This window comes from Danio rerio, chromosome 19, assembly GCF_049306965.1.
Source record: "Danio rerio strain Tuebingen ecotype United States chromosome 19, GRCz12tu, whole genome shotgun sequence".
NCBI lineage: Eukaryota > Metazoa > Chordata > Actinopteri > Cypriniformes > Danionidae > Danio > Danio rerio.
The window spans coordinates 14,403,185-14,429,181 of NC_133194.1; the positions used below are offsets into that span (position 1 = coordinate 14,403,185).

General features: G+C 33.8%; 1 protein-coding gene across 2 annotated transcripts in view; it reads right to left on the bottom strand.

Moving 5' to 3' along the window:
* Positions 1–23,685, bottom strand: part of zfpm2b (zinc finger protein, FOG family member 2b) — a 93,706-nt gene extending 70,021 nt beyond the window's left edge. The window contains exons 1-2 of one of the 2 annotated variants that reach the window (XM_005159561.5): positions 23,386–23,603; positions 455–610 (exon numbers count right to left, since the gene is read on the bottom strand). In XM_005159561.5, coding sequence (XP_005159618.1) covers positions 455–610; positions 23,386–23,425 — 196 coding nt within the window. In that variant the 5' untranslated portion in view covers positions 23,426–23,603. 2 annotated transcript variants of the gene reach the window in all.
* Positions 23,686–25,997: the final 2,312 nt, after the last annotated feature.

A 25,997-nucleotide genomic window follows, 5' to 3' on the forward strand; every position in this document is an offset into this window, starting at 1 on the left:
ACACTTTTTTATGAGATTTGTTGTTCTATAAAACTGTCATAACTTCATATGTTTCAGCTAAAACCATAATGTTAATAATCAGCTGCCCAACTTCCTTTTCTGCGTTGGTCAAAAGCTACATCTCTTTATCTTTAAAAAATCTGTCCCATTCAACCTCAGACCATTTTAAACAAATTCTATAAAGTCAATAGCTACTGGTTAACAGATTTCTTCAAAATAACTAATTTTGTGTTCATCTAAAGAAAGAAAGTCAAGTTGTAACTATTTTTTTTTTTAATGAACCATTCTTTTAAAACATTGGTAAAGTTTCATTCCCTTGCTAAAAAATGAATTTATGTGTCACTCCTTGTGAAAACCAACAGCATATCAACAGCATGCTAAAATGTATTTGAAAGCCAAGCTCTGATCAGTTAAAGTTTCCTCTAGCTATGCTTTTGATGGTAAATGAGCTCACCGTTCCTCGAGTGATCTCCATCTTTAGAGATGCCGTTCTCTGGGTCAGAGAAGTAAATTGGGTCGTCCTCCACAGACTGGTCTTCTTCTTTTAAAATCTCTTTCTTCTCACACAGCGTCTCCTCAGAGTCCGCCTCAAGCCCATTTTCAAACACTCCTGTCAAATAATAGACAAACAAATGCACAGCATTGAGAAATAATTACCAATGTACACTTTACAAAAAAAGGCTTATTATGGAAACATTGACTTTAAAATTATATGCATTATCATGAACTCAATGCATTATATTTTTTTGGATATTTAACTGCATGTTTAACAGGGGTTAAATTAACATTTAGTATTCTTAAAATGCAATTAAATTAAATGAAAGTAAAGTGTTTTTTTTGAGCCACTTACCTTGGGCTTAAACACACTGTCTGATATTTTATTTATCAAAATGGCTAACATTGTCTTTAAAAATAAAAAAATAAATAAAAATTCAATACAACAAGTTGAACTTCTTGAGACAGACAATCCTGTAGTTTATTAAATACAGCTAAATCAAAACGACTGTGAAAATAACTGTTTAAAAAAATTATTTAAACAATTATGTTGTACTTATATAGAAATATATATATTTATCGAATTAGATGGCTTTCAAGTGTGTTAAGCGAAAACAACAACAACAACATTTTAAACAGATTTTACGTTAACCCCTAAATTAAAATTCACTCTCTATTTACTTCCCCTCAAGTGGTTTCAAACCTCCCGAAAAAAGTGTTACAAAAGTTTATTTCTTCTGTTCTGAAGATATTTTACAGAAAGCTGAAAACCTGTAACCATTGACTCCCATAGAAACACAACTACTATAGAAGTCAATGATTGCAGGTTTATAGCTTTTCTCAAAATATATTCTTTTAAGTTTAACAGAAGCAAGAAACAAAGGGTAGAACAAATAAAAGGTAAGCAAGTCATTTTTGGGTTAAAGTACAGTACAGTAAGTGCACATTTAGTCCTTCTTGAGATAGACAATCAGGTAGTTTATTATACAGTTAAATCAAAACACATTTTTTCAACTGTATGATAAAAAACGTGAAGTGTATGTTGTGCAACCAGCAAGCCGCATGACTCCAAGTCCATCAAACATTGCAATATGAAATCAGCACTAAAAAGTCACATACCAACACGTAGCATGCCAAATATGACAGCTCTGTAATGTTTTGTACCTTCCATATAACTATATACGAACGTAACAGCAAAGTGTTCAAGCAAAGCCAACACAGGAACCGATCCAAAGCCTAAGGTTACGTCTGCTCTGAGATAACTTGTTCACGCAAGCAGCGCCATTGAAGGTAGACATAGCACACTTTCTTATTAATTTGCCTTATCAGTGGGTACAATGTTGATTTTTCATTTGCTTTGCCATGCCTTTGGGTGGTACACCCGTGCAATCACAAAGTTCATTTTTCTCTGTTTGATTAATTTCTTTCCTCTGTCAAAAAAGGGGAGACATTGGCTACATTCTATCAAGAGAGTCCTTTTCCCTTCCAGCTGTACATGTACTTTGATATTTGCATATTAATGTTTTTTTCTTCAATCAGGGGGCACGGAGGAACAGCACCCACCTGAACGAAATTAAACAGACTCGGTTTTCACCTTTGATATTAAAAATAATCTGCCTTCCGTGTTTACAGGGCTGAACGCTGTAAGGACGGATGTATATTTGCCAAAGGAGGGTGCTAAATTGTCTCCTGAGGTGAACAAAACTTGACAAAGTCTCCTAAATTTTGAATAACATTAATATTTTTCATGAGCTGATCAAATTAGTGAGATTTTTTTCTGTGTTTATAGAAGCTAATCATAACTTATTTAGACACCTTCAATGTTTGTCACAGAATTTCTCACATTATCACAGTTTATTCACTTTATTCTAGATCAGGGGTCACCAACCCTGTTTCTGGAGAGCTACCTTCCTGCAGATTTTAGTTGCAACCCTGACCAAACACACCTGTTTGTAATTATCAAGTGCTGCTTTAGGTACTATTAATTGGTTCAGGTGTGTTTGATCAGAGTTGGGACTGAATTCTGCAGGTAGGTAGCTCTCCAGGAACAGGGTTGGTGATCCCTGCTCTAGATAATGGTAATCAATATTGATAGAAAGGTACAGTATGTAAAGGATTACACTTTAATTTAAGGCAAAATAACAATGCTAGTGACTCACCATCCCCACATTCCTCTGAGGTGGTTACAAATACAAATACTGCACACACAACAGTAGGCTTAAATAAGCATGAGCATATTGACAACACAGTCTAACAATCATAACAACAGTCTAACAACCACAGTCTATAATTTATATAGTCATTTATTAATTTGTTTCATATAATATTAACCCTCATCTAATGAAACTGGTGGGTACAATGTTTTCAGCACAATTCTATTCTTGGTTTAATTTTGGGGACCGCCACTCAGAGATCATCCTCAATGTGTAGTTGTGGCCTCTATTTATTTGTAATGTGTTTGATTGCCAGAAAGCTGTCAGAAAGTTTAACCTGGTGCTATAAAATCCAACTGTGGTGTTAATTTAACGTAAAATCCAATCCAATCTAACACACAACCTTATGAAGAAATAAAAAAAGGCTGATGGCTTTTTTATTTGCATGTGTTGCTTTTTTATGTATGTATTAACTACTATTTTTATGTGGGTTATGGATAAAATATAGTAATTCTAATAGTTTAATAAAATTTATTTGACTTTTGATAATCACCAAGCGACCCCCTGTCATTTTCCCACGACCCCCACTTCGGGAACCAGTGATTTAAGGTAGAGTTTTCACCCTTTATGAATTATTAACTATAATTTTAGCTCAACAAATAAATCAATTTCTAATTTGCTGCTTATTAATAGCAAGTAATTGAGTTTAAGTATCAGGTAGGATTATGTAGAATAAGATCAAGCAGAATATGCACTTTAAATGTAAAAATAAACAGCCAACATTTACTATTGCCAATGTTACAGAATTAGTACTTAAACTTAAGTGTTTTCAGTTATAACATCAAAAACACAATTTTGGCAATTTGAAATGTCAATTTGATGTCGTTTTTCAAACTTCAAAGCAGTTAGATGCATTGTAGGGGTACGAAATGCACTGTAAATTTTAGATCGAAGCTTTCAGATGATTAAAACATTTCCTATAATATTATCAATGGGACATCAATATATGGATGTCAAATGGACATCAGGTTTTTGACATCAAATCGATTTACATTTTGACATGTTTTTACATCAGGGTGCCTGCTGGGCTGTAGCCATTAGTAAAAAAAAAAAACAATCTAAAATGAAATCTAGTAAATAATTTTTGGTATGACTGTGTGTGAGTGCATGTATTGGGGTTCTATGATTTTGTGATTGGGGTTAGAAAACTCTTTTCATTAGCTTTATGAATGGCCTCTTTGTAGGAGCAAAGGGAGTGACTGACTGGGTGCTTGAAAGGAGACACAGATGTGCTGAACAAGGTCATTTTCATCATTGATCTAGTAGCAAAAACAAAAAAACTCCAGCTTACATCAGAAGATGACTGTGTTATGTCTCAGTGGTTACTCCTTCACCAGCGTATAGACTTAAATTGACAAGTCATTTAGATTTTAACTCATGAAAATAAGTCCTTGAAAATTCCTTTGGTGTTTAATGAAAGTGGATAGCAGCTTAGATAACAGGAAAACTTCACAGAATTCGACCGTGTGCGTTTATATTGAAATCCTTTGATTAGAGACAGCGCTTTATGATAAAATTAAATACTGTACAGACAATAAACATTGCTTATGAGGTTTTTATTATTTGAAAATAACTGCCTTAAAATGCTTCATGGTAAATTTCTGTGATAAACTGTGATAATGTTTAATCAATTATTCACATCAGCTAAATATAGGAGTAAGTTACTGTGAACTTAATACTAAATAAATCTGTTTCATACTATATTTTAATCATATTTTAATAAGCAAATAAGGACATTGTAATCTCACTTAAGTTAGACCAGCCTTTCAGAAACAAAACTTTGTATCTTACGTATGTTTTCAACTTAATTTAAGAATGATTTAATTTAAGAATGAAGAGTTTATTGAACTGGAAAAAGGTAAATAAATAAGAATACATTTTTGGAGCGTAATATTATTTTATAAAATATGTTTTTTACATTAATTTGACTAGCATTCTTCCAGATTAGTGAAAATATAATGTAATCTGCTGTAAAAATTGTGTTTGTTGAAATAATATAACATATTAATGCTAATATTACAAACAGCAAGTTTCTTAAGTAATCTTGCTAAACTGGACTTTTTCATTTTATTTATCACAATTTATTTGGTCAGGGTAAAATATGAAAAAGTTTGAACTCAGACATGGAATGATTTAAAATTCACGTGTACCAATTCATCAAAAAATAAGAAAATGAGAAATATAACAAAATTACATTTTCATGTTGACTTTGACAAAACAGTGACTAATTAAGCACTCACACTGTTTGCAAACACCTAACCTCCTTCCAGCAGACCTAAACTCCAGCTAGCCACTGAAAAACTCCGGCTTCCTCTAAAATACACACATAGGCTAGACACACAAAGCAGAAAACACACAAAGTGAAATATGCAAGTATGCGGGCATGATCTGAGTGACTGCTAATTTCATGCTTGGATTTGCGGCTCGCCTGCGATGTTGGAGGCGTGTGTTTGCATGGTGATAGCGGCCCGGCTCGGTATCAGCTGGCTTCAGTGTAGAGCCATGCTGCCCCGTCGCACACCGCAGCCAAAGCAGGACGCTCTCCAGCGCTCTAATTACACCTGAGCTAATTCAATCTGACAGTGCCGAGCCGCATGGAAATCAGCCTTCTTTTCCCTGCCATTCCGGCCTCTTCTTGCTATCTCGCTATTTTCCAGTACAGTTTTTTTTTTATCTGACCAAAGATTGATGAGTTGGAATGGCATGCTACCAATTATTTTCCTATGTAAATTTAATGCAGTGTGCAAGATGCAGTTGTGTGCCTATGGTTGTGTGTGTATAGAAAATTTGCAAAATATAAAATAATACTTAGTGCGTTACTACTAAAAAATTGATTAATTACTAATTAACAATGACATAATTAAAACTGTATTTAAACTACTTTTCTAATTAGTTTGTCTGAAAAGTAACTTTACTTGACTCAATACAATCAAATCACTATCAAATATATATATATATATATATATATATATATATATATATATATATATATATATATATATATATATAATTTATTTTTTATTTTTTATTGAATGTCACCATGTTTAATATGGACAATAAATTGTTATCTTTTTCTTACATATTATCTTTTTCTTACATTTTCTTACACTTTTTCTTACAATCATTACATTGGTTTAATTTATTTTATTCTTTAATTCATTACTTGATAAATGTAACTTTCTTTAGTTAGAAAAATAGAATTATTCTGCATGATACTTGTATTACAAAACTACAAATAACCTGTGTCTCTGAATTTATTTACTAATTTTTCTAAATCAATTTTTTTTGTATAATATTTAAGGCATGTACAGTTAAAGTCAGAATTATTAGCTCCCCTTTGATTTATTTTTTTTTTCTTTTCCCATTATTTACCAAATTATGTTTAATAGAGCAAGGACATTTTCACAGTATGTCTGATAATATTTTTCCTTCTGGGGAAAGTCTTATTGTTTTATTTTAGAATAAAAGAAGTTTAAATTTTTTTTAAAACATTTTAAGGTCAAAATTATTTAATTATTTAAATTATTTTCTTCCAATAGTCTACAGAACAAATCATCGTTAAAAAATAAACAGGGGGGCTAATAATTCTGACTTCAATTGTACATTATATGAGATTACCCTAAAATAAAAAGTAATTCCTTACTTTACTATTTCAGTGGAAATGTAATTGCAAATCAGTAACACTGGCGCCAACACTGGTAGCCCACAACACAGAATACTTCAAGTTCAAGTTCAAGTTCAATTTACTTCTATAGCAAGTTTCCAACTGCCAAAAGGCTGCACAGAGTGCTTTACAGAGAAAAAATAAACTAACGATAGAAACAGCAATAGGCACATAACAAGAAAGAGCATAGAAAGTGTAACAATAAAAAGAGCAAAAAAAAAAATACAAAATCGAAATTTTTGCCTATTTAAAAGATTCTAAAACAGTTGACCAAAACTAAACACGATTAAGAATACTTCATCCCCTAATGCAGTGCACTTCACTTGATCTTTCTTTTCAAGTTGATGAATGAACAAAAAATGCTGTGTTTACTTCACATTGTAATTTCAACGCTGGTTGAAATTACTGGGTCAGTTGGCATTTCTGTGTGGAGTTTGCATGTTCTCCCCCACAGACCAAAATCATACAGTACAGGTAAATCGAATAAACTAAATTGGAAGGTCAGAATGCAAGAATGTATGGGTGTTTCCCGGTGTTGTGTTGCGGCTGGAAGGGCATCCATTGCGTAAAACATAAACTGGATAAGTTGGCGGTTCTTTCTGCTGTGGCGATCACTGATTAATAAAGGGACTAAGCTGAAAAGAATATTAATGTAATTTTATTGTGACGTTAACTCAAAGCTGTTCAAGTCTTCGGATTAAGAATAAGACATTTATTTAGCACATAAATAAAATGATGGAGGTAAGGTGGTACAGTGGACATATAGTACAAGTCAAAGCTGTCAGAAAATCTCAGCTTAAAACTATTTTACTTTACATGAATTTAAATGATCTCATACGTACATTTGGATGATTTGGCCACATCCTCAGTGATGTTGTATTTAGGAGTGGTATTAGGGGTGGAAAAGATACATTTTTAGCTTGACTATCATTGTACATAGAGCGTCACGGTGGCACAGTGGGTAGCACGATCGTCTCACAGCAAGAAGTTTGCTGGTTTGAGCCCTGGCTGGGTCAGTTGGCATTTCTGTGTGGAGTTTGCATGTTATCCACGTGTTTGTGTGGGTTCCCTTCAGGTGCTCTGGTTTCCCCCACAGTCCAAAGACATGTGGTACAGGTGAATAAGCTAAATTGGTGTGAATGTAAAAGTGTGTGGGTGTTTCCCAGTGTTGGGTTGCGGCTAGAAGGGCATCCACCTGGGGACCCGTGATTAATTAAGGGACTTAAGTCGAAAAGAAAATGAATGAATGAAAGAATGACATTTTACAAATTTGCCACTTTTTAACTAATATGCAAATATACCTTTTTTTTTTTAAATCAGGCTGAAATTATTAGTTTACAACTTTGATTTTTATGCCCTTAATTTAACCAAATAAATAAATGAAAACGCAACTGATCCACATAAACTCGACGCTATATTGACACTGTAGTCTGCACTTCATAACTGAATTAAAGTCACCATGAAATCAAAACGGTAAATTCTTGTTTATGGACTAGTTTAGTGTTCATTATAAATTATACATGAGTGACAAAATATAAACTGTTTAAATGTTAATGATCAAAATGTATGCGCTCTCAAGTTTACTCAATGTGAGAACGGGATCCACCTGTCAATAACCCAACCCAGGACCACCAATAGCAAACTACATTTATTACACATATCCAATCGATTCTTGATTTTGAAATTTTGGACTAAAGTAAATCCCACTCAACAGTTATCCTTGCTTAAAAAATGCAGTTTCATTTGGACATTCATCCCAACGGTGACTTCTATGCACCTGAATGAGGTTATGTGAATGTCAATGTCATATTTATTTAAAGTACGAATCATACAATGCATATATAGTGTGTACTTGTAAATAATGATAATATATATATATATATATATATATATATATATATATATATATATATATATATATATATATATATATATATAAACATGACAAGTTTCAACAGAATATCATGTGTTGCAAATGTATCATTTAAAAAAATACTCTTTTGCACTGACTTGACTAATTTGATGTTTTAAGAGATGCATAGAGGATGCCTGCTTGATTGTATTTCCCTGTTCTCCGTGTGAATGTCAGATTTGGATTCCTGCTTCTAAACCTCGGCACAACATCAAACAAACAGCAGTGTCAGCCTGGCACTGTATCGCGTGCCTGATCACCTCAGTGGCACAACATCTCAGTCTCTCCGCTGGGCTCTTCCCAGAACTAGATGGACCAGAGAGATGGAGAGAATAGAAAGAGAAAGACGGTGGAGGATTGAGGAAAGTCGGAATCCAAGAATACAAAGTGTTCAGGACAAAGGAGTAAGTTGTACCACCTGTTACATTGTGAAACTAAAAAGTGTTTTTAGAAATGTTATCACAAGTAGACAACTCTAAATAAAGATGTAAATGTAGTGTAGATGCTCATGTGGTTGAATGACAGCAATAATAGACCAAGTTTAACTTCTGATTTCACAGGTTCTTAAACATTAACTTAAGGGTTTAACATTACATTAAATTTAGACAAATTTAGCTGAGTGAAATTGAAAGTACTGTATGATTTGAAAAATTCAAAAAACTAGTCCTGTTTCAAAAAAAATCCTTACTAGTCCTGATTCGAACAAACCTTCATTGACTTATAGTTTTGCTGTATCAAAGCAGAAACAAAAGCTGCCAATCTTTGTTTTGTTTTCTATCATCCTCTTTTTACATTCAAGTTTAGATTGTGCTAGCTTATTATTCAATGCTAGATTAAAAGATCAGAAAAAGCATATGAATGTGACTTCCTCATCTACTTGTTTTTTGAGTGACTGAGCTGCGCCTTAAAGGGATAGTTCATCCAAAAATATATACATATATATTTATATAATATATATAATAAATATATCATATTTATCTTTCAATATATTCTCTCTTCCAACTCTTCCATATTTTATTTTGAAGAATACCAATTTAATAATGAGGTATTGGAATGAGAATGTGAACACAAATTTCCTAAGCATTCATTCATTCATTCATTTTCTTTTCGGCTTAGTCCCTTTTTTTATCCGTGGTCGCTACAGCAGAATGAACCGCTAACTATCCAGCACGTTTTTACGCAGCGGATGCCCTTCTAGCTGCACCCCATCTCTGGGAAAGATCCACACACATTAATTCACACTCATGCACTACTGACAATTTTTAGCCTACCCAATTCACCTGTACCGCATGTCTTTGGACTGCGGGGGAAACCGGAGCACCCGGATATAACTATTATTATTATTATTATTCATTATTTTCATTATTATTATTATAATTCAAATAATAAATGTTAACAAAAATTGCAAGGTAAAAAGTAACAGAGGCTAAAATATCTGCTAACAGATCTATCTTCAGTTTTCAGACACCTACGTGAAAATATACTATAGTGTTTTTAACCGTGCTGACACTGACACCTCCAATAGAGATGCAGAACTAGCGTAATAAGCTAAAATGTTGCTAGAATTGGTTTTTATGTATGGACGATTTACTGTATATTGCATCACCAAAAATGATCGAGGTCATGCCCATGTGTTGTGGAATAAGTCGATATATTGATTATTGTGACAGGTCTAAGTATATTAAGTATGCTTTTTTCTCAGAAAGGTACTGTTGATGTAGTCACTGCCTGATATTTTCTTTTTTCAGCACAGTTTACATCAGAACCTAAAGCTAAGAACACAGTACTTCCTATAGATCTCAAAGCATCTAGTCTGATATACAACTAGATTTTTTTTGTCAGCATAATCAGTGATCATCATGTTACCATAATCTCCCAACATGCTTATATCTTTGCCATGAGCAGTGTTTGTGCTGTTCTACCTTTAAATAAGATTAAATGAATGATTAGACAGCATGAAAACATTAATCAGATCTCACTCTGTAAAAAAACTCAATTATCTTAGTAGGCCTACTAGTATTTATTGAGAAGTGCAGGAACAATGAGTAGGTGGAAAATGACCTCTCTGTCATTCTCTCTGGCAAATAATCTGCTCACAGTCATCAAAACACATTAAATCAGTCATAAAATAATTAATTGTATTGATCTGAGGGGAATTTTTCTGGGTCTTTTTTTACATATCGGAAAATTTATCAAACATTATTATTTTGAAACAAACTTTAAAACTGGTCAGTTTTCAATAACAGTTTTTTTAAATAACAATACACAAATGAGATATTATTTCTGACTTACAATATGAATACTAGATGGTATCAGTGACTGAAAATGTTAATATAAAAATATTTAAAACAATAATCATATTGTGATACGATGAACATCTGACAGTTGATATTTATTCTGAGAGTCATCAGAAGATTCTTATTCCCTCCCCCATAATTATGGTTGTTTTTTTCAGGATATAATCTGAGCAGCAGAACATTTACACAGATGTCTAATCTCATTATCATCTAAAAAGAAGCTGTTCTTTTTGTGATCCCCATATTCCATTAATTCTTCATGTCAAAGAAACCATTCAAAAAAATAAAAAAAATGGCATATAATTTGCCCCCCTAAAAACTGATATAAACAGAAAGCACAACTAATAATTAAGCTCTAACAGTATTGCAGAATCCTGCAAGCACGCTATGCAATCACTAAGGTAATTAAAGAACTTAGAGGCTGTCATTTGATATCAACGGCTTTGCAGACTCAACCCCAAAAGCACTTTGAATTATGAACTTTTAAGCGCAGTTCGCAAAAGATGCTCGCACAAACTTCAGCTATCACCTATTAGTGCCCCGGATTTGTGCCATTAGCGATTTTCCACTCCGCATTTAAAAGCATGCCATCACATTTGCTGTGGAGGTGCTGAAGTTAAAATTAGACCGCAGAGCTCTCTAATCCCAACAAACACTATATATTGTGGCAGCACCCACTGTACAAGCAAACATATCTGGCTTTTCAAATGGTTCATTTATTAAGCACTTTATTAGGTATTTAATGCCCGATACCAGATTATTTGAACGTTTTGTCATGTTCAGCATCATTGTTTGGAGAGACACTAAGGATTACAACAAATATTTGCCACAAACTAAATAGCTCAAAGCTTCTTTGCACGTCTATCAAAATATAACTCTTTCTAGTAGTGCAGGTCATTTTTCATTCATTTTTTTAAACTGTAATGATACACATGTGTAATTTACAGTAAATGGAATCTATTTTTTAACATAAAACAATGCTAAATTTCTAAATATGATAGGAAAGGTTCAGTTATTTTGCTAATTGTTTCAATTATTGTTAAACTTCTTAAACTTAGTTAACATCATACCACATGGCATACTTAAAACTATTTTTTTTTCATCATATTACTGTGTTTAAAATGTGAATGAGAAATTCACTGAAAATTCTCAATAAGAGAGTTGACAAATATGTAATCTACTTCTGGTGTATCCTAAATATTTTATATAAAAATTAATGAAAGAAGAATAAATGACATGCATCAATGCATTCCACCAGAGGAAGTGCCATCACTTGGAGCAAGTCACACACTTTTCTTTTAGTGCTTTACAGATTGTTATGCCTTTTATGACTGATGCAGCATAGTTGACCCAAAACTATGACAGACATAAAATGTATTTTCATAACTTAAATTATAAATAAAACCAATTAGGGCTGCACAATATATCATTTCAGCATCAATATAGCAATAGTCACATCGCAAGATATGCAATGCTGAGTTTGTATTATATGTTATCATTTGCATGATGACTTAAAAGGAATTCAGGTATAAAAAAATTTACCATTTCTGACCTTAACTTTGATTAATTTTTTTTGCATTATTTTTATTATTATCTTTTAGTTACTAAACACTTTCTTTCAGTTCTATCTTTATTATATATATATATAGATAGTTATGCATGAAAATACTCACAACACATCCAAATACAGAAATGAAAGACAAATAGCATAGACCATGCAACAAAAATGTGTAGGAGGACCCCAAAACGTTTCTAGAATGTTTCGAAAATTCACACAGCTCAAAATTTATACATAGCTTGTTTGGCATGCTGTCCTGGGAAAGAGCCCTGAGCTCAAGGGATCCACGAGCCAAGGGCTCCCTCCCTTTTGCAGGGCGCAGGGAGATTGAGCTCAGGTCATTTAGCTGCAGAGGCTAAGGTGGACTTTCTGAAAGTAAGACATTTAGAAAAAAGACTTAGGCTTATTTTGTCTTGAATACAGAGCATATTTTGACGGTGGGAGGAAATCGGGGAATCCGAGGGAAACCCACGTGTACATGCAAACTGCACAGAAATCCCAGATGGCCCAGCGAGGACCAGACGCCATTGGTTTTCTTGCTGAGGCAACAGTGCTAGTGAGTGGGCAACCATGCCGCTCATTCTAGATGAAGGTGGAAGAAGGGGAGGAGGGCTTTACGAAGACGAAGATATTGTGGAAAAGGAAATGAGGAAATATATATAGTGACTTGGGATCCTTTGATTGGAGGATCCTGATAAGTTAATGAGGGGCAGCAGGGTCAATCATAAGCACAAGCTCCTCTCAAAATTAGTTTAGTACTAAAATTCCCTTATTAGATTTTATGCAAATAGTAAACATTAACTCATTAATCTTTGACTAAACACATGCATGAAAATACTCACAACATATGCAAATACAGAAATGCACTGCAAATAGCTCAGACAACAACAAACGTGTGTCGGGGGACCCCAGAAATTTGATAGATATCTTATTAGATTTTATAAAGATTGACTAACACTGCAGAATCATCCCAATTAATCTAACATTATAAATTCTTTTCAAATAGAGATAGTAAGTCTGGTGAAATTGTATTCATCTTGCAATATATATTACAAAATAAAAAGTATATCACAATGTCAGATTTTTTTTTCAATATCGTGCAGTCATAATACTCATAATAAATGATTTGTAGAAAATGTTTATTTTAGTTAGTAGAGTAAATACAAAAGAATTAATTGGACTTATTTTTAGACAATTGAAGCTGAATGTGTGATTCAGGAAGCAGAAACAGTCAAAATAGATAGTGGAAGTCTTTTCGATAATACTTTATATGATACGTTAATATCACATGTTCCTAAATACACATACAAACATTCTGTTTTAGAGATAACTTGATTTAATTTGTGACATGATTCAAAACTGTTTGATTTAAGGTTTCCTTTTTAAAAATGTGATCAAAGTTTAACATGGAAACACAAAATATACCCACAATTCTAGAATTTATATCAATTTATGTTTTTATATGCAACACCCACTGGGAATTTATTGGATGGTTGGATGAATGAGGTTGATCCTGCCCTTATGCCAGTAAAAAAATGTACAGTAGAAAATAGAGGTTGCTGAAGAGAGAGGGGAAGCAATTAAGATTACAAATCTTGAAGGCACGTGGATTTTAATTCTTAATTGCATGAATGTTTTGCAAGTCATTGTTATATACATGTATTTGAGTCTCTGGTGACCTATATGTTCTCTGAAAGGGTTCATTTTGAGCAGATGATTTTGCCATCAACATCAGAATGCACTGTACATTCAGCATCTGGCTCATATTTGCAATCTTAACTTTACTTCCAAAGCTATTGTTTTCATTTTCTTAAAAAAACAAACTTATTTACCAGATCCACAATCAAGTGTCACTTGTACAATAAGTTTAATTGTTTAATAATTTATCTGCACCAAAGGTTTGTTTTTTTTTGCCTGTGATCATATCATAATATCATCCTGTTGTATTGGACACAGCCACCTTAAGGAATCAGTGTTCAGTAGGGCTAGACATAATCTGCGGACATTTTTTGCATTACTGTAGAGAATTTAGTAAAAAATTGCGAATTTTTGTTGAATGGTTTTGAGAGTATCGTAAGTAAACACTTAATATATAAAATTTAAAAAAAGACATTTTTAAATTTATTTATTTTTTACAATGCAAATCCAATTAGATCCACTGATTTGGTAAACAAATCAAGTCTCTCACAAAATATTTCCAATCTACCTATATCTACTAAAAGACAGAAAATATGACTTTACAAACTGAAATATAAATAAATAATTTGAACACTTTCATTTTACTCAATAATATTACTGAAATTAATTTTAAAACTGAATAAATATAAATGTACACACGTTTACACAAGTGACTCAATGATGGGCTAAAATTCTATGGAATTCTGCAGATTTCTACAGGTGCAGATTCCATGTGAGTCCAGTGATCAGTACTCTAGAAACCCCAAATGCAATCTCACAGCAATTGGTATCTTTTTAATTTAGTGGCTAATTTGTATTTATTTGTAAAATCTCATTCATACAATTTAGCATGACTTGCTCATCTCCCAATGAGGGGTAAGGTTTGATTTGGGGACATGTCTCTTTTTAAAAAGTCACGTTTCATAAATGAAATCGCATGAATTTGTTTGAATTATAGCCACTTTCTGACAATATGTAAATAGTTAGTTTCCTCATGATATCAGGCTGTAAAACCCTATGCATTATATTAATGCTGGGGCTGTAACTTTTCAAAGTACACATTTGTATCTAAAAGTTCCATATTGATGTCTTGAAAGTGTGTAATAGTGCCCAAAGTGTTCATAATAGACTATAAAAAGTACAAAAATGTTCATTTTGAACCCCTTGAAAAACGTACCACCCCATGTCAGTTTTATACCATTATTTATGAGTATAGATTACATAATATAATGTTCAAATTTTTTTTTAATTTAATGATTTTTTTAAAAATTTTAAATTACAATTTTGATGTTGTAGTTTAACACTGCTTAAATCTGTTTAGTATCACTTTTGCTTTTTTGAAATTAATCTACTTCTGTTCTACAATTCTAAATGTTTTACATTTACAATTCCTGGATGTGTTTTGAAGAATGAAACTATCCGGGATCAAATCGTCAATAGTCAAATCCAGCTAACAGAGTAATCTACTGTATATATGAAGAATTGACCCGGTTTCTCTTTTATTGCACCATTAACAGAATTAAAAATATTCAATAAAAATCTCTCTTGTTACAATCAGTGGTGTAAAGTAACAACTTAAAGATTACTTTACTTCAATTACTGTAATTGAGTTGTTTTTCTTAAAAATAAAAAATAAAGTAATTTAGCTGCATTGTTAATGCAGTATCTGTACTTTTACTCCACTACTTTCCTTCAATCTGCAGTCACTACTTTATTTTTTCCTGTCCATGGGGATAAGAATATTCAGTTTTGTGATTCCTGTCCAATCAAATCGCACATTGAAATTAATCGCATCATACTGAACTACCTCAAGACATGCAGCAAACTGTTTAGAAGCATTAAAAGTGTTCAAGAAGATGTCCAAAATATTTACACGCAATGACCCAGAGTATATTTAGACTGCATGTTACTGAGTAAATGACAGATGTTTACAGTATGACTGAAATGCTTTTAAACAATCACTAAATGCACTACAGAATGTTACTTTTTCACACACACACACACACACACACACACACACACACACACACACACACACACACACACACACACACACACACACACACACACACAATTTAGATGTAAATGCATCAATTGTTTTACAGCGTACTCACTACTCACTACTCTTGAGTACTTTTAAAAAAGCTACTTTTTTTTACTCATACTTTGAGTAATATTTATAACATACTTTTACTTTACTTGCACTACATTTTTGGGCAAATATTGGTACTTTTACTTGAGTGGGATTTTTCAGTACTCTTTCCACCACTGATTACAATGCAACTGAAAATTTGTTTTTTTTTAAATACTCAGCTAAGGTCAGGCGTAGCACTTTTAGAACAACAATAAAAAGAATTGCAGTAACAATGAATATGGTTTACTCTCTGTTATCTTTCAGATTTTATTGTTCAGATGCAATCTTAATCAGCATTTTTGCCTTCTTTTACCAATACTGTACTTGAGTGTTACCACAGAAAGCAGCATCTCAAGCTGGCCACCAAGTGAAATGACTTGCCCTAAAGAGACATTGGTGTAAGTCAAAGGACAAGTTCTTTAACTAATCTTCAGCACAAACACCCTAATTGAGCCGTCTTTTTGTTCCCATTCAAAAGCAACCCGCAGTTTGTGCATCTGACAACAGTTATTGATTTAACATCATTGAACTGGAAAGGCTCAATGAAGGTGATGAGTATAAAAGTGGCGTGTTCCCTCCGAGCCGCTGGACCTCACTGATAGGACATCTAGCACAGCAGGGGCATCAATGATTAAGGCTCGTCAAATAAACATCTCGCTTATCTTGTTTTTGGCATTGATTCTGTCGGCCTCTTTTAGAGCTACTGGTCCCAGAGGCTGCCTTGAAGATGCAGTTTAAGGACAATCTTTTATACATGTGAATAAAGGCTTTTTTTGTTTTTAATGTTATAATTAATATTGATTAAACAACGTAGTTGACTATATGGAAGTTTCAATAGCTGATACTCATATTTAGTAGTAATAAAAAGTGTATATATATATATATATATATATATATATATATATATATATATATATATATATATATATATATATATATATATATATATATAAGGTCATAGACAAAAAATAAATAAAAGTTTTTTAAGTTTAAAACACAAGTTTAGTACAGCTTTGAGGTTATTTCTTATATTTATATATTATTGATTTCTGTTTTGATAATAAAAACTTTTCAACATGACAAAAATCAGTTTAAAGCAGCCAATAAAAACAGTATGCAGTCACTATGCATATGTGTTTCACTATAAACCTTAAGCATTACATTATGATGACCCAAAGCCTACAGCGATGATTGCACCTGGCAACCAAATGATTTTACTGGTTCAGTTTACGACATATACAATTAAAGTCAGAATTTTTAGCCCCCCTTTGTTTTTGTTTTTTTGTTTTTTTTTTCTAATATTTCCTAAATGATGTTTAACAGAGCAAGGACACTTTCACAGTGTGTCTGATAACCAGGAGAAAGACTTAGTTGTTTTATTTCGGCTAGAATAAAAGTAGTTTACATTTTTTTGAAGCCATTTTAAGGTCAAAATTATTAGCCCCTTTAAGCTATTTTTGTTTTTGATTGTCTACAGATCAAACCATCGTTATATATTAACTTGCTTCACTACCCTAACCTGTCTAGTTAACCTAATTACCCTAGTTAAGCCTTTAAATGTCACCTTAAGCTGTATAGAAGTCTTGAAAAATATCTAGTAAAATATTATTTACTGTCATCATGGCAAAGATAAAATAAATCAGTCATTAAAAATTAGTTATTAAACTATTATGTTTAGAAATGTGTTGAAAAAATCTTCTCTCTGTGAAACAAAAATTGGAGAAAAAAGTAAACAGGGGGCTAATAATTCAGGAGGGCTAATAATTGCAACTTCAACTGTATGTACCACCCACACCAGTCAATGCAGTGTTTGGTATCTAAATGGGGAAAGCTGCCAAAAAGCACCTCAAAACATCAATCTCAGAAAAGGCACACATTCTAGAATATTGGATTATTGTACACAGCAACTGTAGGGCCACAGTGCAACATATCACAAGCAGGTACAACAGTGGTGACCAGGGCAATGTGTCACAGCTCACAGTTCATCACAGACTTCTGCATAAAAGCCTGTGTAGCCAACGACCCAGCTGAGTCCTCATTGCAATTGTACACCACTGCCAACAATGCATGAAATCAAGATTGGACCATTGATGATTGGAGGAAAGTGGCCTGGTGTGACAAATCAAGATTCCAGTGCATCGCGTGAAATGGTTAGTGTAGATATGGCCATTACCAACAGAGGCTATGCCATCTGGATACACTATTGGTGGCATAAGCCTATGGCAGTTTTATGTTGAAGGCAATGGTAACACAATGCTATTTGTTTCAAATAGCATTCTTTTAGGTTTCAGATAAATACATATTAGAAAAATATACTAGCAGTACTGCATACTAGAGTACTAGCAAAATATAACATTTATAGTTTGGTTATATCTATGGAGATGGCAATAATTATTCTTTTTAAAAGCAATCGGACAACGTGTTGTATTTGCAACACATACATACTTTTTAGGCTACTAGAATGTTTACTCCATTCTTCTCCCAGTTAAACTAGCAACTTTAATGCATTTTGGGTGAAATTGATAAATAGCTTATTTTAAATCCAGCAACTCTGATCTCTCCACTGCAGCACAAATATCTTCTGTCAGATTACCTAATAGACAAAGGTCACTATTAAGTCATTTAAAGACAAACTGACACGTTCTTACAAAAATTTTAGGACTTAGAATATCAGATATTTCATAATATAATTAGGAAGTTTGTCAATAAGAAAATGGGGAAAAAAATAAATGAATAAAAAATATATGTAAGCATAAATCATTGGCCTGTGGTGTGCTAATGATTTGGCCCACAAATTCACCTAACCGGGGTGTCCAAAGTAAGTCCTGGAGGATGGGTGTCTTGCAGCGTTTAGCTCTAACTTGCCTCAACACACCTGCCAGGAAGTTTCTAGTCAACATAGTAAGAGCTTGATTAGCTGGTTCAGATTCATTTGATTAGGGTTGGAGCTAAACTTTCCAGGACACCAGCCCTCCAGGACCGAGTTTGGACACCCCTGACCTAACATAAACCCAATTGAATATGTGTGGTTCGACTTGGGAAAGTAGGCTTATGTTGCACCACCACCACTCAACAATGTATGTGAACGGGACCTGATGTTTTTGTGGCTGCTGTTTTGTGGGCCAAAGTAGATTCAGCTGGTTATTAGGTAAGTAGCCATGATGTTATGTCTGATTGGTGACATATCCATGACGTAAATGAAACTGGAATTCCTCGAGACTCATTTCAGCAGTTCATATCAAACCTTTTTTAACGATTATTATTATTTTATTTGTCATGCACTTTGACATTCAAAACGTTGCAGACCTTTTACCAAAGAGCTATATCAGTCATACGAAACCACTGGGTTGTGCCCCATTATTGGGCTGTAAAAGAGTTGCTAAAAGGCCTCAAGAATGCAAAATTACTCCACACGACATCCCACTTTATTATGAGTTCCCCTTTAAAATCCAAAATCCATATCTGTGCACATTGCAGACCGGACACCAGTATCTCTATTAAGATTAAGCCAATACATCAAGACTGGGAAACAAACATCGCTCTCTCTTTCTACTATGGTAAGTAATATTTTGTTTTAGTTTGTTATTGGACTTTGATATAGATGTCTTTCACATCTTAAACCTCACCCCTCTCACCCCACAAAAGGATCAATACAAACACCAGTCCATGCTTAAAAAAACAGTTTATATTTTAAATGCGCAGAATTGGGGAACTTTGGATTAAAAAGCCTAAAGATAAATTATTTAGAACAAATTCTTCAATATTCCAGACATTAATCAGAAAACTGTGGGATTGCTCTGTGTAACTAACAAAGACCAACGGCAGCTACATTCCTAAACATTCGGGACGTCTCACCGCATTAAGACAGGTGTGAGGCTCTCCTGTCCTCTCCATCTCCCCTCCTCCTGCCAGCAGCCTAGTGAGCCACAGCACTTCATAGCTCATTAGTGCCGAACAGATGCTGAGGAGAAAGTTGGCATGCAATAAGCCCTCTCTTCATATTGCACTGATCTGTGAGAGATAGCTCACGACTGAGGGATGCCTCACGCTGACAGTTGGCAGACGAAGTTAATCAAAACGGATTAAAAAAAGAATAAAGGAGAGGCAACAAATCTGACATCCTTGATAGGATATAATAATGAAATAAATTATCATCTTCTGACAGCACAAAGTTAGTGCAGACAACCAAGAGTGACAGCCACCAAATAAATAATTGAAGTATGAACAATAAGACAAAAAGAAGAAATACTTTGACAGTTCACTGCTGTGAGAGCTGAAAAAACTTCAGCAGGTACACACTAGATTGAAGGTTAGTATAGCGTTCAGGTGTTGGAAGCATCTAAGTGAGCCAAAATGATACACTTATGTTAGATTAAAAAAACTTGTCAATACCAAAACATCAGCATATATTTGTTTGTTTGTATTATATATAAATTAAAATTACACATTTTTTTCATTAAACAATAAAAAGTAAATAAATGTTGGTAAAAATAAATAAAAAAATACCTGAAATACTAAAGGTAAGAGCTGAAAATGCAGTAATTTTAACGGATATATGAAGTCAGGTCCAAAAAATGTATTCAAACTATAAATTCAAACTAATAAAAAAACTAAATTTACAACTTAAAGTGAAAACAAAAAATGTGTATGTGTGAGACTGTGAGTGTGTATGTGTATATATATATATATATATATATATATATATATATATATATATATATATATATATATATATATATTAATTCATTTATTTTCTTGTCGACCTAGTCCCTTTATTAATCCGGGGTCGCCACAGCGGAATGAGCAGCAGATGCCCTTCCAGCCGCAACCCATCTCTGGGAGACAACCACACACACATTCACACACACACTCATACACTATGGACAATTTAGCCTACCCAATTCACATGTACCGCATGTCTTTGGACTGTGGGGGAAACCGGAGCACCCGGAGGAAACCCATGCAAACTCCACACAGAAACGCCAACTGAGCCGAGGTTCGGACCAGCGACCCACCTTTTTGCTGTGAGGCGACAGCACTACCTACTGCGCCACTGACTCGCCCTATCTATATATATATCTATATATATATATATATATATATATATATATATATATATATATATATATATATATATAATTCTAAACATTGTCAATATTGTTTTTGTATTGTTTTCGCATCTGTCTTACAAAATATTGGAATGCTGTTGTTTTTTTCCTGAAAAACATTACCACTTTAAGTGCGTCTAAAGTATCCAAACAGCTCTTGGGCCATTGAATTATCTGGTAGGGTTTAATTTGCAACGTATGATTGCCAGATTTTACATTTTTAAATGGGAGATAAAAGAGAATTTAGTCATAAAATACAGAACACAAAATCAAGTAAACAGAAGGAGAAAGAGGTTTTTGTTTGTGAATTGTGGGGACATTCCATAAGCATAATAGTTTTTTTTTTTTTACTGTTCAAACCGTATTACTGTACTATCACCCTATATTAACCTTACACCTAACTCTACACTGCAACTTTCTCAAAAAAATTTATAAATAAAAAATTCTGTATGATTTTGAAACCTTTGAAAAAAATGAGGACATGGGATAATGTCCTCATAAGCAACCCTCTCCTTACCTGTGTCATGCATGTCAAATCTGTGTGCATATGTCACAAAAAAGCAGATAAGTCATTCATAAAAAAAGACCTCAGTACAGCAACACCGTACCTGCTGCGGCCAATCATTTGCTGTTAACTGTTCGCAGACAATCCGAAAGCCCTCAACATAGCAAAATATGCTGAAAATACAATTGTCATTTATTTGGCGAACCAGCCTTGCTCTGACCAACATTTTGGACAAATTTACAGGGCATTTGGCCGTGGAGGTGATAAGAGGTTGAGATGAACAGCTGGTACAGCAGCCTGTGCTGGAGATGTGGATCTGATAGCACTGACGTCTACTCTCCCACCAAGACACCTTGGCCATCCAATCTGCCCTTCCCATCGAACTCTGATTACAATAACCCCCTAAACACCAACTGAGGGGTGGAAGAAAAAAAAAGAAAAGAGAAAAAAAAAACACAACCCAAAATGCCCTTTTTATCTCTTTATAAGAAAAAGACAGATCATTCAATAGGGCTAAAATAGTGGGAGAAGGATAAAAATACATAATTTATCAAGCATATTATCGGAATATCCAGGCGGGCTAATAAAGAGAGTGCGGACTGACTATTCCTTGTCTTATCAAGCGAAGTGGAGGATGGGTGGAGGGATTATCAGGCAGGAACAGACTGCTGGCCTGGAATTCTAATGGTAATAATGGGGTCTCTGATGGTATATCTTCCCCAGCTTATCTAGCCCATTATCTGCCCTTATCGCCACAGTCATCGGGGCAAATTAATGGAGCTCTTTCAGTGCTCTGGCTTTATCTGCCTCACAGAGGGCACACCAGAGAATGGAATAGGCAAAATATGAAAATCCAGGGTGAATCGCTGGGGTTCAGATAACAGGGGCAAAGTGTGTTCAATTGGGAACAAAATGTAACAATAAATATATAAATAAAAATACAGAAGAGCATCTCTGCTCATAACAACCTCTTTGTCCTTTGCTATGAGCAGGTGTCTGGTAAAGCTGTGCTCTTTACAGGTGCTGCTCGCTCTCTAGCTTTACAGTCATTTCAAGAACTCTCTGTTGTGCGCTAGTGTTTCAAATCACTCCAGAAATATGTGGGACACGTCTGCAGATTGAGATATCACAACAACTGCCTTCTGTATAATGCAGACCTTGAAAAGCAGAATACAGACACGATGAGAGCTGATACGCCCGGACTGCTAAGTAAACAGTTTCATCACCACAAAAACTTCAGAGCTCAATGCCAAGACAGATGAATAATAACTGATCTTGTGTTATAATAAAGTGTCAGCAAAAGCTCTTCTCTATGCAGTTCAAAAATGCACAAACAGATGTTTGTAAAATTAAATATTAAGTGTAGTGATGCTGTATTTTTAACATTTGTAACTTGCAAGTTACATGTATAAAATGTTATTTTTCATTCATTTATTAATTTCTGAAACATGAGGGAGGAAATGAAGTTCAGGGATCAAAATATGTTTTTCTTTAAAAAATGCACTTGCTTAAATTTAGTTTATTAAAAGTTTTTTTTTTGTACAAAGTATTTCACTTATTTACACCTCGTGCAGCCCTTAATAAAAATGTAAACTTTGTAACTTTCTTAAAATGTTTCACTTTTATTCAAGTACAAAAAAATAACGATTATTGTGAAATCCTCAAAGCTTCAAAGATTTTCTGATCCATGTCTGAATCATCAATTAATGCAAATGTTTTAAAACGAACCGTGTTAACTTACTCTGGACTAAAACTACCACAAACAACCTGTCCGGTCATCTGTCTTGAGAAAGAAATAAAAAAATCGCCATGGCAAACTCACGTTTGAACTGCTTTGGGTTGCTCTGTTTCCTCCGGGACATTCCTGCTCCGCGCGCTGGACTCGAGATTAAAAAACGATACCGCGATTCATCCAAACACAGATAAACGCTCTGTCTGTAAGACTCGGATGTGTTTCGGTGTCTGTCTGATTCCAGTCAGGGTTTATTGGTGTCGTCGTGGAGAGGGTTAAGTTGTGCTGTGATCCGAGCGCACACTGACAGCGCAGATGAGCGCGTGTTGTGCTTTTGTTGCAGGAGGTTTGAGCGCAGCGGTGCACCGTAGAGCTGCAGCAGCACAACTCACACACTCACTCACTGCACCCTGGGCTTTTAACACATTTTTTTTGTCTTTCCTCTCGGGATACATCAGGTCAAACTACTGGGGAAAATATATGTCATTTTATTAAGAATTATGAGTTTTGTTTGCTTAAATACACTCAGAAGCTTGTTTAATCATTTCTATTGTTAATCAATCTGACAAAATATAAAATTAAAAGAAATAAACATGTTTTCTATTTATTTAGGCTTTCAAAATTGCATCATGAAACTTTGATCTCTTTTCTGTCAACTTTTTGTGTAAAAAATTAACTATTTTTCTCGACATTTGTAATAATTCCATAACTATTAACTGAAGAAAAGGTACTGGCAGCATATTGACTGTTTTTGTCATTTAGATTGTCAACCAATAGACAATTCATTATTTTAAAATAATAAGATTGTCAATATAGTTACTTCAACATCCTTTTGACATAAAAAATCTGATTCAAACACAGAAACAAACAGAGCTTATCACTAATACAGGAAACTAAAGAAATGTTTGTGTGGTTTTGTTACAAACAGTGATGTGCATGTGTAGGCCGATTACATGTCAAATTACAAATTTTCTCAGTGGCTTGGTGCATTTCTCACAACACTATTTACATTTGCACAACAGTTAATGCATTTCTCAAAACAATTATGCATTTGTGCACATCATAGTAGCAGTTTCTCATTCTATATAAAACTAATAGTCCTCATTTAATTACTTGAGTCATCAGATACAAAAATGTTAGTCAAAATCTGTCAAGCGAATTCATACAAAATTTTAAAAAAAAAATTTTCGTGAAAATGTCTTCTAAATTGAGCAATTTCATAAATGATTTACAGACCTATGTAGGTTGTAGGTTCAGTTCCAATATGTACTGCAATATTGTTTACAGTTGTGCGCAGCTCTACCCAAAGTAAGTTTATGTTTGCTGTAAATAAGGGTGTATTTTTTATTTTTCACCATGATGTGAAAAAATTCAAATTGCAAAGAGCAAATGCAGTAAAAATGTGCAACATACATATTCAGTGTCTTGTACTAAGATACCTCACTAAATGCAGTGATGTATATCTTTACTGTAGCTTTTAAATGGCTGTGCAATAGTATATGGTCACCAAAATCAGACTTTTTTGCATTAGAAAACAATTACAGAGTAAACTGTCATAATAAAAACATGACAAAGATATATGACTATCTTGTTCATAAACAATGATGTCAGGACTTTTCATTTTGATGACACTAGCACTTTCATTGACATCAATACTTATTTTTAAGGAATGAGCTATCCATTTTGAGTAAGTGACACTTTCACCAGTTATCAACTAGGTTTTGCAGTTTGTACTAATTGTTTTGGGAAATGCATTAACTGCTGTGCTAATGTAAATAGTGTTGTGAGAAATGCACCAAACCCACTGAGAAAAAAACTGTAATCTGTAGATGTATCAATACAATCAAAACAGGACTGCATGACTCACTAAAAATTGTGAGTGACATCACTATGTGAAGTTTCATAAACTAATTTCGAGAGTAGCACGTGATATGATTGTGCACCGCTGGCCACTCATCCGTAATCAGTAATAATCCAATCAGAATGATCCTAGCTTAATATAAATGGATCACTTTCTCCTTATTGCACTATCTTCGTTTTGGAAGAATCCCCCCTTCCACCCCATCTCCTCCTTTTTCTCCCCTTCTAAAGGGGGAGCGATCGAGACCTACCTGATCTCGGTTCTCCTGATATGCTTCTAGACCGGGCGGGAGCCCTGGGCTCAAATATCTCCGAGCTCAGGGTTCTCTCCCGGGACAGCATGCCAAACCTGCTATAAGTGCCAAGCATATCTAAGTGGGAACTGAATGGTCATTTGGGTACTATTTTAAATCCGAATCAGAATGTGCCTAATATGTTTAGACACAGTTCAAGGAATTTGTATTTGTGACAAAAACTTCAATAGTGCTTCAGATAGACAGTGACAGGACAAAAGAAAAATTTTGATTAATTAGTAATAAAACGTTCAATAAATAATAAAACAGAAATTGTTATAACAGTTGCCTTTTGCAAAACTTTTAAACAAATGAAAAAGAAAATCATTGTGGTGTACACATTTAACCGGTTGTGTTTGGAGTACTGTGCATACAGTTTATAGTTTATTATACCTCATGCAAATTTTATTAAAGCTTACAGTGTTATGATTATAATTTACTATATATTTGCTAAAATGTGGTATAAAATAGAGGTATTGTCTCAAATGGTACCCTAAAAGCTCTTGCAGTTTTCTTGAGTCTACTTCTGATGTACAAGTAATGCCATTT